Here is a 14,336-nt window from a genome sequence, read left to right as displayed (position 1 = left end):
TGTTTCCAATAAAATCCTAATCAATGAAACTATAGATACCCAATAATTTTTATAGGACTCATATGATGACTTCGGCTTGGTAGATATTATTATTTGAATTTTTTTGAGCACGGGAAAATCACGAGAAAGAAGTCAAAAATGAAATAGAATACAGGTCAGCTGACACGGAGGGGTAAGAAGCCGCGATCAATCGGCCTGAATAGTTGCAGGCTGTGTTTGCTGCGTCTGCGGTGTTTGCTGCGTTTCTTGCGTTTGCTGGGCTTGCTGTGTGTGTTGGGCCTGCTGAGCTATTTTGAAGGCCATATAAGAAACCGACGGCCTGAGTCCCAGGGGGAATGTTCCTGCTAGAGAAGATTCTTCGTCCTCGGAATCTTCATCCCCTTGGTTGTCCTCTTCTTGGTCATCGTTAACATAATCATTGTCCTCCGCGTCAACCTCCTCATACTCCATTCTACGCTTTTTGAACCATCTGTTCAGCGGAATGTCGGTGTATTCATTCTTAGAGTTCAAGAGACGCTCAGTAATAGCAACACTGGGTCCCTTGAACCACAGCACCTCGCCCTTCGTCCGCTTCCGTTTAGGAACTTGGTCCTTACCAAGCCTTCTTGCTTGAGAGCTATAATCGGCTCTCTGCAGAAGCTCAACGTTTTTCGTAATCTGGAGCGGAAGCACGTAAGCGCCTGGCGTATCGGTGGAAATGGTGCCGATAACGGAGTTGTTCGTACGCGCCTGGGCTGCTAGACTGTTGATGATTGTGGGGGGCTGATAAGCTGGCGTGCTGCCGGCAGACCCTGATTTCCCATTCGCCTGCTGTTGGGAGATAGAAGCTTGAGAAGGTAGAGGCGTTTGTTGCATGGGCAGCGGGCTCTGGCCTGATGCAGGTGATTGTCCTGGCGGGAAGTATTGTGTTGATTTCATGGCGGGCGGATTGTAGACCGCAGTGTTCGACTGACGCATGCTCGCCAAGCCACTAGCACTCCGACTTTTAGTCAAAGATGCAAGTCTGGTAGTTGAGGGTCCACCCTTAGGGAGCGCTGTCGTCGTCTGTGTATTCGTGACGATAGTGCCGGTTTCAATGTCAACTTTTCCATGTTCAACAGGGTCTCCAGGCCTCATGATATAACGAGGACATTCGTCTGACGTTGAATATTCACCTAGATCATCTTTTTTAACCTTTGGCCTCAAATACACCGCCCCCACCAGAGGTGGAGCATTAACTGCACCTTCTGTGGGCATTGGAATGGGATCATTGACAGTAGCATTTGGAGGAAGCAAGTGTTTAATAGGGGACTCATACTTGAAAAATTTCCTGCCCAATACAGGTATTGTTGCCTCTTCGACATCACGTATTTCTTCTGGTAGACACCCTTTCCAGGTTCTGATCTTGTTGAAGACCTTTTCACTTTCGTTGTAGCGAAACTCACACACAAACAGAGGGCCTTCAATTTCCAAGTCGGGGTCACCTCTCTGAAATCTGGTAAAGTGACACACGTAACACTTTCCAACAATTTCATCAACGAGATGATCTCTATACTGGCCTGATTTAACAACTTCATTTTTGTAGAACAGTCTGTCAACACGGTGGACAGTTTGCTCTGGCCTTAGGTACCAGCACGCATTAAGCCAGCGTCTTCCGTCGGAGGTATGCCACAGTCTGAAAATTTGCGCAATAGTAGGCTTCGAAGCATCGTTAGAATTGTGAATTAGGATCCAATCGCCAATCTTGTAAGTCGAGCCATTATGTTCCACTTGGTTCATTGGGTACTTGAGCTCACCATCGGTCATGTAGTCCTCATCTGGGCGTGAAAGTTCATACTGAGCTAACTCATTGAAACGTTTCTCTAGTTCTGCGGCACGCCTTAGTTCCGCAGGTTGTGAACGATGATAAAGCTGGTAGTTGCTTATGGCCAGCTTGAAGTCCTGCTGAAACAGCTGGAAGGTTTTGTACTTCCTTTGCTTGACTTTTTTCCGTATATCGTCCACCGAGATTGGGTTGGCAATCATAGCGTAGTATTGCGGTTCCCGCTCTTCGTCAGGTAACCGATCGAAAGCAGCAGTGATGTTCTCGCCTCTTTCGTTGATGTCCTTCTTCAGCACCTTCAGGACATTTTTGATACGCTGCTCATATGGCAGATCTATAACCGGTGGTCTACCACGTCTCATGTGGGTTTTTTGCTGCTGGTGTCTCTGGTATAAAGGTGTCGGCGTCATAGAATGGGAAGGTAGCTGATGAGGTACAGGAGATTGCGTTGCAGGGGGAATGCGAATTTTAGGCAGTGGTTTTTTCTGTTCCGTGTACTCTTCGTCCTCATCCTCTTCCTGCTGCTGGGCATTATAGTCCTCATCATCATCTTGCTCGTGAGTGTCGTCAGCGCCGTTGCCGCTGTCGGCGCCATTGCTCGTAGCCAGAATCTCATTGCTCACAGGAATGTCGGTGACATCTTGGTCTTTGTGTGCCCGCGACGCGGAGTCGATCTCATCTGGGAGTGGGCCAAGGTTAGGGTAAGAAACCTTTGAGTCGAACTTGCGAAGCTCGGGAATAATGTGCGCTTTTATATAATCGTCCAAGATCGTCGCGTAAAGGTATATGTCCGACTGCTTCGTGTTATACGTTCTAGCGTTCCATGTGATCTGAACCAGGTCGCGCACAAACTCGTTTGCACTGCCGTAATGGTGGCTGAGCCGCTTTTTGATTGTGCTCAAAGACATAGGGTGTTTTATTACCCTGTAGTAGTCTGGATAGTCTTTTCTAGGTGGCAAGATTTGAAATATAGGATAAATTTCAAGCCCATTGGGCTCCTTGATCTTCAACACCTCATCGTAGAGCGGTTTCAGTCGTTTCTGTAGTTGTTTCTTCTCTTCTGACATCGCAGTAGATGAGCTTTTTGTCTGCCTCTCCACTCTTTTTTATTACGGAATTGTTCTTCAGCAGTTTTCAGTATTTTGAATTAACTTTTAAAATTGTGTTGATGTCATCTTCGACGATTTAAATTCATGTTTGGAAACTTTAACGCTCATCGACCTCATCGGGTACACCTTTGAACAGAAAAGTTCGATCAAGGTGGATTAATCGGGCGTGATAATGGCGGAATCAGATGGTCAGATGCAGCAGTTTCAGAGATATCTTTCGAAGGCGCGAAAAATCCTTTGTATTGTAGGATCGGGTGTGTCTGCAAGCTCTGGAATCGCCACTTACCAGCTCCAGAAGGGCTCGTGGCATGGATATACTGCATTGGATCTGGCGACACCTGAGGCATTTCAGAATGATCCTGGTTTGGTATGGCTATTTTATTCAAACCGAAGATACGAGGCGCTGCGCGCGAAGCCAAATGAAGGCCACTACGCTTTAGCAGAGCTATGCAGGCGGTACCCTAGCGGGATTTCACGCAGGGGAGACTCTGCGTCTGGTCAGCACCCGCCAGCATCTGTTAATGATAAAAAAAAGGTTCTTGTGGTGTCTCAAAATGTCGATGGGCTGCATCAGCGAGCAGGCCATCCGCCAGAATCGCTGGTTGAACTGCATGGTAGTGTTTTTGGGCTCAGGTGTACACAGTTTTTCTGCAATTACCGGTCCAGGAACTCTAATGATCGATTTCTTACGCCCGCATTGTACAGGTATACTCCAAGGAACCGTGGGGCAAACAAGAAAAGAACGAAGCGCGTTTCGCTGCATGATGGCACTGAAACCAAGAAAAGGCGTCTTGATAGTACGGCCAATGGGGTGCAAGGACAGGAGACAGATTTGGAACCCCCTTCCTCTGAAGAGGAATCCGAGCGGCCCGAAATGTTTCCTACACTGGAACCCGGCGACCTTCCAAGCTGTCCCCAATGTCATCAGGGTATTCTCCGTCCAGCGGTGGTATGGTACGGAGAATCGCTTCCCCTTGACCAAATGGATGAGGTGGACCAGTTTTTTAACAAGGGCGGTCCGGTGGATCTAGTTTTAGTGATCGGGACCTCTGGCAAGGTCTGGCCTGCCATGGGCTATGTGGAGCGTGCGAAGAAATCCGGAAGCAGAGTGGCCATTTTCAATAGAGTTATAGAAGACTTGGACCAGGTCCGCGACAGCAAGGACATATGGGGTTTCCAGGGCGACGCTGCGCAGTTATTGCCTAAAGCGCTGAAGCCGCTAATAGGCGAACGGTACAAACCTCGCGATTGGAGAAGGCGCTGAAACTTTCAAGCCATATGAAAACAAAGCTATGAAATCCTTAGGAGAGACAAGGACGTTGATCGTCTATGCTACTAATGTACAGAAATATTTATTATTAAGTGATGCCCTGATAGTGAATGCCCCTTGGTGATGTTCAAAGCCCAGCTTTGTTTGATTCTTTCGAGGAGTCCGCGGTATTCTTGATAGAGATTGTTTCAGAAACAATGTTGTTTTCGCTTTCACCATCATTTTCAGCGTCGTCGAGGTAATGTTTGGTGATCTTCTTTCTCCAGAAACCGTCATCCCCAATAACTTCAGTATCAACAAGTTCGTATTTCCCGAACTTGGGCATCAGGTAGGCCCAAACAACCCAATACGCGGCGCCAAATGCGAAGATGCCCCAAGTAACGACACAATGAATCCAGTAAGGTAGAGAGTTGTAGACTGATTGATCGCCCGTTGGAGGAACATAAGGTGCAACCACCAGATATAGGTTGGAGAGTGTAAAGAAGGTTGTGATGACGACGCCTGCCTTGATGGGGGGATTCCAGGTAATTTTACCTTGGCGGCGTTTCCAGTATATCCAAAGCAGACCTGAGCTGACGACGAGGTTCACCACATTCATAGGGTACGAGATCAGGTTTAGAATGAAGTTGTAAGCGTCACCTGGAGGGGGAGCCAAGATGGTCACGACACAGACGATGAAGTGCTGTAGCAGGCCAACGAGAGGAGAGTCAAAAGGCTTAGAGGTGGCAAAGAAACTCGAGAAGGGAAGGACACCCTCACGGCCAAGCTGCTGAATGATTCTGCCCTGTGAGAAAATGACAGACATGACATTGCCAACGGCACTCAGACCCACGATCACGGAGGCGGCCTTCTTGCCGCTACCGCCGAAGACAATGTCGAAGAAATCAGCAGCGAGCACCAGCTTGGAAGAAATGAGCTTTTCCTTGGGCACAACAGCGAAGTAGGCGATGTTGACGAAAATGTACACGATGGCCAGGAAGATCAAGGAAGTTGGGCCCGCGATTTTAAGGGTGCGCACCGGGTTTTTGACCTCGCCCAGCGCGTAGTTAACATTGGAGTAGCCGACGAAGGACCAGATGACGTTGTATAGTGCATTGACAACACCGTAGGCCGTGGCATCCTTGGTGCCCTCGAACGCGTTGTGGAAGTTGTTGGTCTTGACACCGTCGCGCAAGCCGCCGCCTAGGGCCACCCAACCCGTCACAGAGATGAACAGCACAATGACGATCTTGAAAATGCCAAGCACGTTCTGGATAAGAAGACCCACGCGCACGTTAATTGCATTGACCAGGAAACAGAAACACACGACCGCGACCGCGACACCTCGTTGCTTCCACGTTGTGATTTCGACGTCTGCAGCGGTCAGAAACATGACTGCCGAGTTGACCGAGTTACTAGCGGCCCAGCCCAGGAAAAACACGTACGCCGCGTACATGCAAGTGATAAAGAAGCGTGGCTTCTCGCAAATGTGTTCCAGGTAGTTCTTCTCGCCACCGTTACGTGGGATCGCGGTTCCAAACTCCATGTAAACATAAAGGCCAGACAGCGCGATGATCGCGCCCACGGCCCACATAATGAGCGCCAGTCCGACCGACCCGCAGAGCGTGTAGATCGTCGACGACACGGCAAACACACCTGTGCCCAACATCCGGTTACAAATCAGCCCGATGCACGACACCAGGCCGAGCCGCTTGGATCCCTGGTCCAGTTCTGTGACAAACTGCTCGCCGTGCTCGATATCATCGCTGCCCGAGAACTCCGTTGTAGCGGCCTTGGACTCGCTGGGGCCCCTGCCCTCGCTCTTGCTGAAGGGGTTTAACTGAGATGCGTACTTAGAGCGAAACATGTCCTACAGAATGCAAGATCTACGCGCGCAACATGGACCCGTCCTGCCTGCTTCTTATGTACTACTCGTCGGCCACAAACTGTGGCTGGCCTGCAGGGCATTTGAGCGAAAACCAAGATATCTGGCCGCCTGCGCCGAGAGACACACAGTATCGTTTTACGGGCGCGAAGGCGCGTCCCGTTAGAAACCAACCAGGCCTCCGCTTGCTCGTCACTATGGGCATTTTGCCAAGCATGCGATTAGGTCCCTCTCACTCTGCGCAGGCCAGGGCTCACCCCCGTTCTTCCCGCCTTATTTGCCCGAAGCCATAGGAGCCACGAAACCATGAAGAGGCTCAACTGCGCCGCGAGCCTGGCAGGCTCTACTGACAGAAGTCTCCCAGGCTTCTGAACTTTACGCCTCGTGCAACCTTTTAAGTGGTATTAGAGCCGTACATTTCATATCTCCCATGACAATAGCCCCGCAAGGCTACTTTTTTAAACCGTAAGGCATCGGGCTCATAAGCTTAAGTCACGTGAATGAGAGGGTGCACGGCGCGAGGCGCCTTCAGGGTGCTGACATAAGAAATGAAGTGCGATGACACACGTCACCATCACGTGCAAGTGTGGCGCCCGCTCGGACCTCTATCACGTGACTGTATATCTTGTATCATTCAGGACGGTTATATATCGCGTGGTACGCAGTATCACGTGCTCGCTGGCCATATATGAGATAACCCAATATGTATCACTTTCTACGCGTGCGTCTCTGCCAGCCTTCAAGTGCTTGGCCCGGCACGCACCTAGCCTAAGAGCAGCGGCTCTGCACGACAGTTCCGACTCAACTGCGTGCACTTCTAGATGTCCCTTACGCTTTATGGCCCCTCTTTCCCTGGGCTGCCTCTGCACTTCGCATTGTCTCCGCAATTTCACCATTCACACTTCCACAACCGGTAATGCAAGATCTTTCTCACCAACTTGAAAACTTAAGCGTGCAGAAACATGAGCCCCATCCCATCCTGCTGCGGCCTCCCTCCGGGCATCCTGCTACACCCATGAAGCATGGCGTCCGCCCTATAAGACAGATCTGTTTCTTGTCAACCAGTGGGCGTGCATCCTGGCTATATGGGCAGCGAGTTCTCCCCCTCTACAGCAAACACAACGATGGCTACGCTCCGCTCCGCCTCTGAAATGCTTCTCACCTTTGAATCTGCCTTCAGCAACGATACCCAGGTCGACTTTGGCCAACTCCAGGCACTCGCCGACACCAGGATTACACAGGGCATCCTGTTCGGCACCCGCATAGGCACATCCGTACTTACTATCATCACCTTGTACATGGTGTCGAAAAATCGCAAGACGCCTATCTTCATCAGCAACTTCGTCTCGCTTTTCCTCGTCGCGCTCCATTCGGCGCTCTACCTGGGCTATCTGACTACGCCATTCGCCTCTCTAACTTTCAACCTCACCCTGTTCCCAGACCTCATTCCTCGGTCCAACTTGCACCTCTTTGCGGTCACAAACGTGGTCCAGGTGTTGCTCGTAGCCGCCGTCGAAGCGTCTTTGATCCTCCAGGTGCGCATTATTTTCCACAGCAATACCCTCAAGCCTGTTGGCAGGGTACTCGTCGCCCTGTCCAGTGTGCTGGCTGCAGCCACCACTGTACTTTTTTTTGTATCTGCCGTGAAGTCTATTAGGAGTGTTTACGCTGATGTTCTTGCTATCCAGGATACGTTGTTCTTTAACCTTGCGACCATTATGTTGGCCACGTCAGTCAATTTCATGACTCTTCTACTAACTGTCAAGCTTGTTCTTGCAATAAGGTCCAGAAGATTCCTGGGCCTAAAGCAGTTTGACAGTTTCCATATTTTGCTCATCATGTCTTTTCAGACACTGGTCTTTCCTAGTTTGTTGCTAATTCTTTCCTACGCGCTGAATGGAAAGAAGGGAACCAACACCCTCTCAACGCTAGCCACATTGCTCGTAACGCTATCGCTGCCTTTATCGTCTATGTGGGCTACATCCGCTAATAACTCACCAAGGCCGTCGTCTGTGAACACGCGTTTCTCTCCGTGTCTCAGCGACAATGGCTCCAGCAAGTTTGACAACCATAGTCTCTTTTCTCACAGTATGAATTCAACGGCCTATCAACGCCACGAAGATCGCGCTTACGATCTTTATCCAATTTCGAGGTCAGGAAACATAGACGAGGACTATGGATACGGCATGGAACCCCTTGACAAAGACAATTGCAGAACACTAGCTGTCTCTGTAAAATCGGGCGACACCAGCCCAGGTTCCAGCAGCCATGGCGAGCTTTCAAGACTGCCCAGCTCTGACGCTAATCAACAAACGCTAGAGACCTTGGAACGTGCAATACAAGCGGGCTCTTTCACTCCTAATACAGTAGATGATGAAGCAGCCCGCAGCTTTTGGGCCAATGCTAAGCCCTGAGACCTGGGTATATTAGGTTTTCAAGTTTGCCAGCAAACGACTATTTTTTAAGACGCTTGGGCTATTAGGCTCCTCAGGAATCGCTAAAGATAATCTATGCACCGCGTATTTTCGAGAGCTGTATCTATATTACATAAGGAGTTAATTGACGGATATTAGATGCGTTTACACTAGTTCAACGCTTTACTGTTTTTATGCAAAAGTTTTCAGAAACAGCATGGCGCATAGTGAATTGAAAAGGTAATGGAGCCAGTAGAGGTTCCTCGTTCCGAAAATGAAGCTGTATAGCGACATATGCAAAAGCCACCCAAGTATTGCAAGGCTGACGAGGTTATTAGTTAAGGATCTTAATGGGATTCGTGAGCGCGCATTGCTCTCTATAAGAAGTATTATGGGCAAAATGGCAAGGCAATTGTGGTGTGACCTAAAAGGCGTCTCCCATCTTATTGCGAAGTTACGCATGAAGACCATGACGATTGGCGCATTAATAGGTAGTAAAAGTAGCATCAGTAGGAGCACTGAATTGTTATAATTCACTACGTTCCTCTTGATGCCCTCTTCAGCAGAGACCGCGATTTTTAAGCAGAACAATGACTGGACAACCGTGAGGATAATGAAGGCAAATTGGTACGGGATGTAGAATACAACGCCTAGCACTAGGATCAGCGCGCCTGCAAACTGCCGCAAATTGAACTGGCGGTTGCTAGATGCCTCATTTGCAATGGAGCTAACCTCAACAGTTCTGCGAAAAGGCAGCACTTTCGAGAAAGCTACTCTTGCTGCTGCCTCAACCATTGTTATAAGCCGAAAGAGTAGGTATACGGATGAGACCGTCATCAAAAAAAAGACAGGTCCTAGCCACCACAAAAAAAGCTCATCAATTCCAAGGAAAAACGTATTAGAAGCCCAAGAGTGAGAAGCAGACATCGTTGGTCGTGTTCGGTCCGCAAACTTCGTGATGTTGCTTAACTTTTCCAAACAAAAAAAACTGTACAAGGGTGTTAGCAAGCTCGCTAGCGCGAGAATCAACACCCAGTACTTGCTTAACAGAAGCTTCAAGGCGGCGTCAAATGCCAAAAATTGCCCTGTCTGGTTGTACTGGTAATACTGTAGGAATGCCACCAGTGACACAAGCCCCACTGTGAACGCGGCAATGGTGAGCCTGAACCTAATGAGCAACATTTTCATTGTCAACGCCCAGTTGATCTCCAGGCTCATGGTCATCTCGCATCCAGGCGGGGATATGAAATCTAACTTGAGTGACCTATCGTTTGATGAGTTTGAAGGAATAAAGGGCGCGACATTATGAAAATTGACATCCTGTGGGCCTTGCTTTAGATTCACATGCCACTTCGTTTCGAAGGGCAGTTCAATAAACTGTCTTATTAGAGGCTCAAATATGAGGTTCTCTCCAATCGTTGTGGTCTTGAGGCGGTAAGAGATAACTGAGGACCATAAATTGGGGAAAGAGATAGTCGAGATCAAAAACGACGTATCAATACGTACCTTTCTTTTGATCAAACTTTTTAAAAGCACCGTTAGCGGGTTATCGCCCAAGGAGCGTGTTGAATTTGTGGCTTTCATTTCTGCAATTAAAAAGTCATCATCATGAACAAAGCCTTCGGGCGCCGAAAAAGCCACGAACTCGAACCGGGAAAGCACCGCACCGTTTATCTTAAGCAAGTAAAATGGGCTCATAGGTTCGCCCACAGAGGAGTCTGAGGGAAACAAACTATCCTTCGTTGACCTAGGTATTCTAGTAAAGTCATCCTTTGCTGAGACGCATTCGAACTTTGTATCCTCGAGCTTGTCATCTATTCTGGCTCTGACAATATTGTTTTGGCAAAAAAATACTTCGGGAGGGGCCATGCTTGTCAACAAGGAAAATTGGTAATCTTTCTTGTTGGTAGGAATTTTGAATAAGTTAAGGAGTCTGTGGGCTTCGGCAGTCTCCCGGGTTAAAATAAGCTTTTCGCCCGTTACCATTTCCTCGAAATCATCAGGAAGTTCAAAAGGTTTGTAAGAGCTCTCTGACCTATCATCTATCTTCAAGTCTTGGACAGCATAGTCTTCTAGCCCTGATATAAGGCTCTTGCGATAGAAGCGCATCCTCTCCTTTAGGGGACGACTCTTGTAAGACGAGTGCACATCAACAGTTTCCAGCAAAAGCTTTGCAAGCACCTTTCTCAATTGGTCACACCAAACAATCGCAAGGTGGTCAATAGGGGTCCACACCTGAGGTATCGTTGTTGTATAAGTAGTAAACCCATTTGAATAAGGTATAATGTCTTCAACCAACGTCAAGTCTGCAGGCAACGTAGTATCGAGCACACCACCAGTTATTGAGATGAGAGACACGTTCTGAGAAAAGAAGCTGGAATTGTCGCTGAACTGGCTTTTCCAAAATTTAGAAGTGCTTTCATAAATCTTCAGCATGTCCCCGTCGAAGGTAACCGGGGAAGCAGTATGAGGAGCTGAAAGCGTAATATAGGAATTAATCGACTCCGGCACAAAGTTCTTCAGTGTCGGCATGACTCTAGCAACGACGCCTCCCATCGAATGACCAAGTACAAGTACCGACTGGGGCTGTGGTTCGGTTCGGTCTTCGTTAGCTGAATATAACGAGAGAATGTACTTTATAGCATCATTCAGATATTCTGCCTGATCAAGAAGCGACCTGCCATGAAACGCTGTAAAGTCCTCATTGAAATCTGCAGTGAAAAAGTCCAGGTTTTTGGTCCAGTGGTTATCGATCAATTCAGGCTCATCGAAATACATATCGGCACTCGCAGCAGCAATTGATCTTGCTTGCTTGAAGCTACCTGCATTACCGGGAATAAAAAGGACAGGAACTCCATCAAGCTGAATCAGGTTATTTTCCAGAGGCTCACGATCCTTCCCCTGCTCCCTGTACAGATACAGATGATATTTTTTGGCAAGCTTCGTAAACCTTTCATCGAATCCGTCAATCCGAGCGTATGATGGATACATATAAATGGACCGGCATTTTGGAGAATCTGCGCCGGTAAACTTCTTGAAGAAACTTGCTGCTACTACGAGCAAGACGAGTAAGAATCCCAATGTGATGATCCGTAATGGAACTTTGTCACCAGAACTCTTCTGATTACGCAACGCGTCACCCGTAACACTTTTGAGGCCGGAACGTTTTCTCTTTGTTTGGGCGCCTCCCACCTCGCTCCCCGCAGAATTGCTAATCTTGTGTTCTCCCATTTTTAGGTAGCGACCCGCAAAATAAACTCCCTTATGCGCGAGAGCGTTTACGCTCCTCCGCAAACCCATAAACACAGGTGGCTTGTGCCTTGGTTGAAAGTTTGTTAAGTCGACTTCGGAACCTTTTCAACAACTCCGGCACATCGATCTCTGGCGTTTTATGAAAGGTGAATTGAGAGTTGGGAATTTTATGCCGCTGTTGAAATATCTTTCTGTACGTGGCCAGCTTCCTAGGCTCTTTCAAGTCATTAAAGTCATTATTAGTTTATATATGATCGCTGAAGTTTATGATGCTATCGTCGCGCTGTAGCGCCAGTGTTTTTGTTGATGGTTACAATGTGAACCTCTAGTTGATAGAGGCAACGTGCTGCTTTGTGTTGGAATTCCTCTTGATTGAAGACGAAGAGGATGTCCTCGCTGGCGTTGAGGACATGCTTGGTGTTGATGCAGATGCAGGGGTGACCCCGTTAACACGGGGGTGTTTTTGGGAAATAGAATTCTTTTGGATTCTCCGCTGATTGTAAATTTCTTGACGATACTTAAACGTCGCGTCGCGTAGTTGCTCGTAAGACTTTGTGCCAAGCATAGTGCCGAATCGTATGACTTGAGTGTCATTTGAAATTTGATTGAGCCGTGCCGGTTCGTGAGAGAATTTTGCTCCGTGGTCATTATAGTCAGAATCGTGCTTCCATCTATCATGCAGTCTAGAAAGCGCATCTAGCTTCGAATCATATACATCGATAACGTCGTTTTCGCGCTCTTGTTTTTCAACTTCTGCTAGGTTGATGAAGCTTTTAAGCGGTTCAAACGCCTCTGAAGGTCTTCTGCGGTCAATATACTCGAGGCCAAGACGACCGACACGTCGTCTTAGCCTAAAAGGCAATTCGCGAGTGTGTACTCCTGAGTTTTGTTGGAATGGCCTGTAGCGCTCAATTTTGCGGTATTTAGGATTGTCTATCCTATCGCCATCCCTATTCAAGACAACCACGTCGTCGGCCTTTCCTTCCAGGTAGTTGTCGAGGCCAGGAACGTAGTATGACTTTTCAATCTCAAACTTGGAGGACGCGATTGACGAGAACGGCGCGTTTGTTGGGGATACACCAGCAGGAACAGATATATCGAAAACGGGATTGTAGGGATCATCTGTGAGGTTGAAGAATCTTTCCCCATCCTCAAGTCTGCGCTTGCGCATCCTTTCCTCCACATAGTTGCGGGCACTCCTTTCCTTTTTCAGCAATATGTCGTCAACATCCTCCAGGAGTATATCGGGGATCTTTGAGCTGGGGAGCTTGACATAAACATGAGCTGCAATCGCGTTGGCTTGTTGCTTCTGCTGTTGTGCTTGCTGTTGTGCTTGCTGCTGCTGAAGCAGAGCTTGCTGTTGAGAGTGCAGCTGCTGAGCTGATTGCTGACTCTGCGCTTGGCTACTTCTGGATTGCGGCTTGGCAGCAACTGCAACCTTGGAGTTCGCTGCGTCGGCGTTTGCCTTCTTGGACTTAGTCCTCAGTTTTTTAGGATTAGATTCCAAGGCTGTGCTTGTCACAACATTACTGACCAGTCTCCGCTTCTTTTGGTCTAGGAGAAGATCGTCGTCACCTCTGATAACCGCTGAGCGTTTGATAGGTTTGATATCACGTCGCAGTTCAAAGACACGCAGGTCGTTTTCGAGCATATCAAGAGATACTTTTTCTCGCTTGGCGACTAGGAGAGCCAACTTTTTGGTAAACAAGAGCTGCTGGTGCAGAAGCCGCAGCTTGTGACTGTTTTGATAATCAACCCTTCTTGTTTTCCTCGCCTGGCGCACTTCCCTCCTTCGAAAACAGACGTACGGATCATTATCGTCGCGATCCCCTGGCCTTTCAGATTTAAGCTGAGGACATATTTTGCCCCCATGAGCCTCGATTTTGCGTCCCTTCCAATGGTTGTAGACCTGCTTCCCGAACTTCTCAAAGAGGACGGTAATGGGACGGCTGTCCTGCTGGACTGCAGAATCGAACTGCGTGATAAAGTGTTGTGGTTGTACCCCGATTTCCTCGGCTAGCTTGTCTTTGATACCTGCATCACCGAGGTCGCGTTTCAAGATAGTCGGCTTTATCTCTTCCAAAGATAGTATGTTTTCGGGATCGATGCTGAGGAAAGGTTGCCGTTCGTGTATTGCAGCCTCGAGACTGCTACACATAAGCTCAAACTCGGTTTCCGAGAGCTTTTCGCCGTCCTTGAGCTTGTTGTTCACCTTGGACTCAAGAAAACGCTCGTCCCGCTCATCCATGTTGTAGCAGGAGCCACAGCAGTCCTCTACGGTTGCAGAAAACCGTATATAACTCACGGGCTCTTCGAACTTGCCTCTATAGAAGTTCTCATATTCCCCCCATGTTTGTGATGCGTCCGGCGTTGGAATGTACAGCTCTTTGCGAGTAAGTTGATTTTTTTGAAGGATCTTGTGCAAATGCTCTTCCTTTTCTTCATTCTTCTCGACACCGGTTTCGATCTCTACAAGCTCGCGCTGCTGAAGCTCGTCCTTGTCGAGCTTTCGCAGGTCCGACGCCTTGTAGACCTGCAGCCGCTGCTTGACCGAGATCTTGCGGTGTCTGAAACGTGTGTTGGCCGCCTCTTGACTCGATGGTGCAGCCATCGCGCTGGTCACTAA

At 48.4% G+C, this 14,336-nt stretch overlaps 6 protein-coding genes across 6 annotated transcripts; 2 read left to right on the top strand and 4 right to left on the bottom strand.

Annotated features, from left to right (window-relative positions):
- Window positions 1-186: 186 nt before the first annotated feature.
- Window positions 187-2,868, bottom strand: KLTH0A03322g (KLTH0A03322p; the record flags this gene model as incomplete). The annotated part of the gene is made up of 1 exon (XM_002551556.1): window positions 187-2,868. The coding sequence occupies one exon, from the start codon at window positions 2,866-2,868 to the stop codon at window positions 187-189; it is 2,682 nt and encodes an 893-aa protein (XP_002551602.1).
- A 214-nt stretch (window positions 2,869-3,082) lies between these two features.
- KLTH0A03300g (KLTH0A03300p) lies at window positions 3,083-4,174 on the top strand (the record flags this gene model as incomplete). The annotated part of the gene is made up of 1 exon (XM_002551555.1): window positions 3,083-4,174. The coding sequence occupies one exon, from the start codon at window positions 3,083-3,085 to the stop codon at window positions 4,172-4,174; it is 1,092 nt and encodes a 363-aa protein (XP_002551601.1).
- Window positions 4,175-4,307: 133 nt separating this feature from the next.
- MUP1 (Mup1p) lies at window positions 4,308-6,026 on the bottom strand (the record flags this gene model as incomplete). The annotated part of the gene is made up of 1 exon (XM_002551554.1): window positions 4,308-6,026. The coding sequence occupies one exon, from the start codon at window positions 6,024-6,026 to the stop codon at window positions 4,308-4,310; it is 1,719 nt and encodes a 572-aa protein (XP_002551600.1).
- Window positions 6,027-7,129: 1,103 nt separating this feature from the next.
- Window positions 7,130-8,458, top strand: STE2 (alpha-factor pheromone receptor STE2; the record flags this gene model as incomplete). The annotated part of the gene is made up of 1 exon (XM_002551553.1): window positions 7,130-8,458. The coding sequence occupies one exon, from the start codon at window positions 7,130-7,132 to the stop codon at window positions 8,456-8,458; it is 1,329 nt and encodes a 442-aa protein (XP_002551599.1).
- A 192-nt stretch (window positions 8,459-8,650) lies between these two features.
- Window positions 8,651-11,758, bottom strand: BST1 (Bst1p; the record flags this gene model as incomplete). The annotated part of the gene is made up of 1 exon (XM_002551552.1): window positions 8,651-11,758. The coding sequence occupies one exon, from the start codon at window positions 11,756-11,758 to the stop codon at window positions 8,651-8,653; it is 3,108 nt and encodes a 1,035-aa protein (XP_002551598.1).
- Window positions 11,759-12,035: 277 nt separating this feature from the next.
- On the bottom strand, window positions 12,036-14,321 carry EPL1 (Epl1p; the record flags this gene model as incomplete). The annotated part of the gene is made up of 1 exon (XM_002551551.1): window positions 12,036-14,321. One exon carries the CDS (start codon window positions 14,319-14,321, stop codon window positions 12,036-12,038), a length of 2,286 nt encoding a protein of 761 aa, XP_002551597.1.
- Window positions 14,322-14,336: the final 15 nt, after the last annotated feature.

This window comes from Lachancea thermotolerans (genome assembly GCF_000142805.1).
Source record: "Lachancea thermotolerans CBS 6340 chromosome A complete sequence".
In the NCBI taxonomy this organism is placed as follows: domain Eukaryota; kingdom Fungi; phylum Ascomycota; class Saccharomycetes; order Saccharomycetales; family Saccharomycetaceae; genus Lachancea; species Lachancea thermotolerans.
The sequence above is the reverse complement of the archived record's forward strand: the minus strand, read 5'-3'. Positions and strand labels throughout refer to the sequence as shown.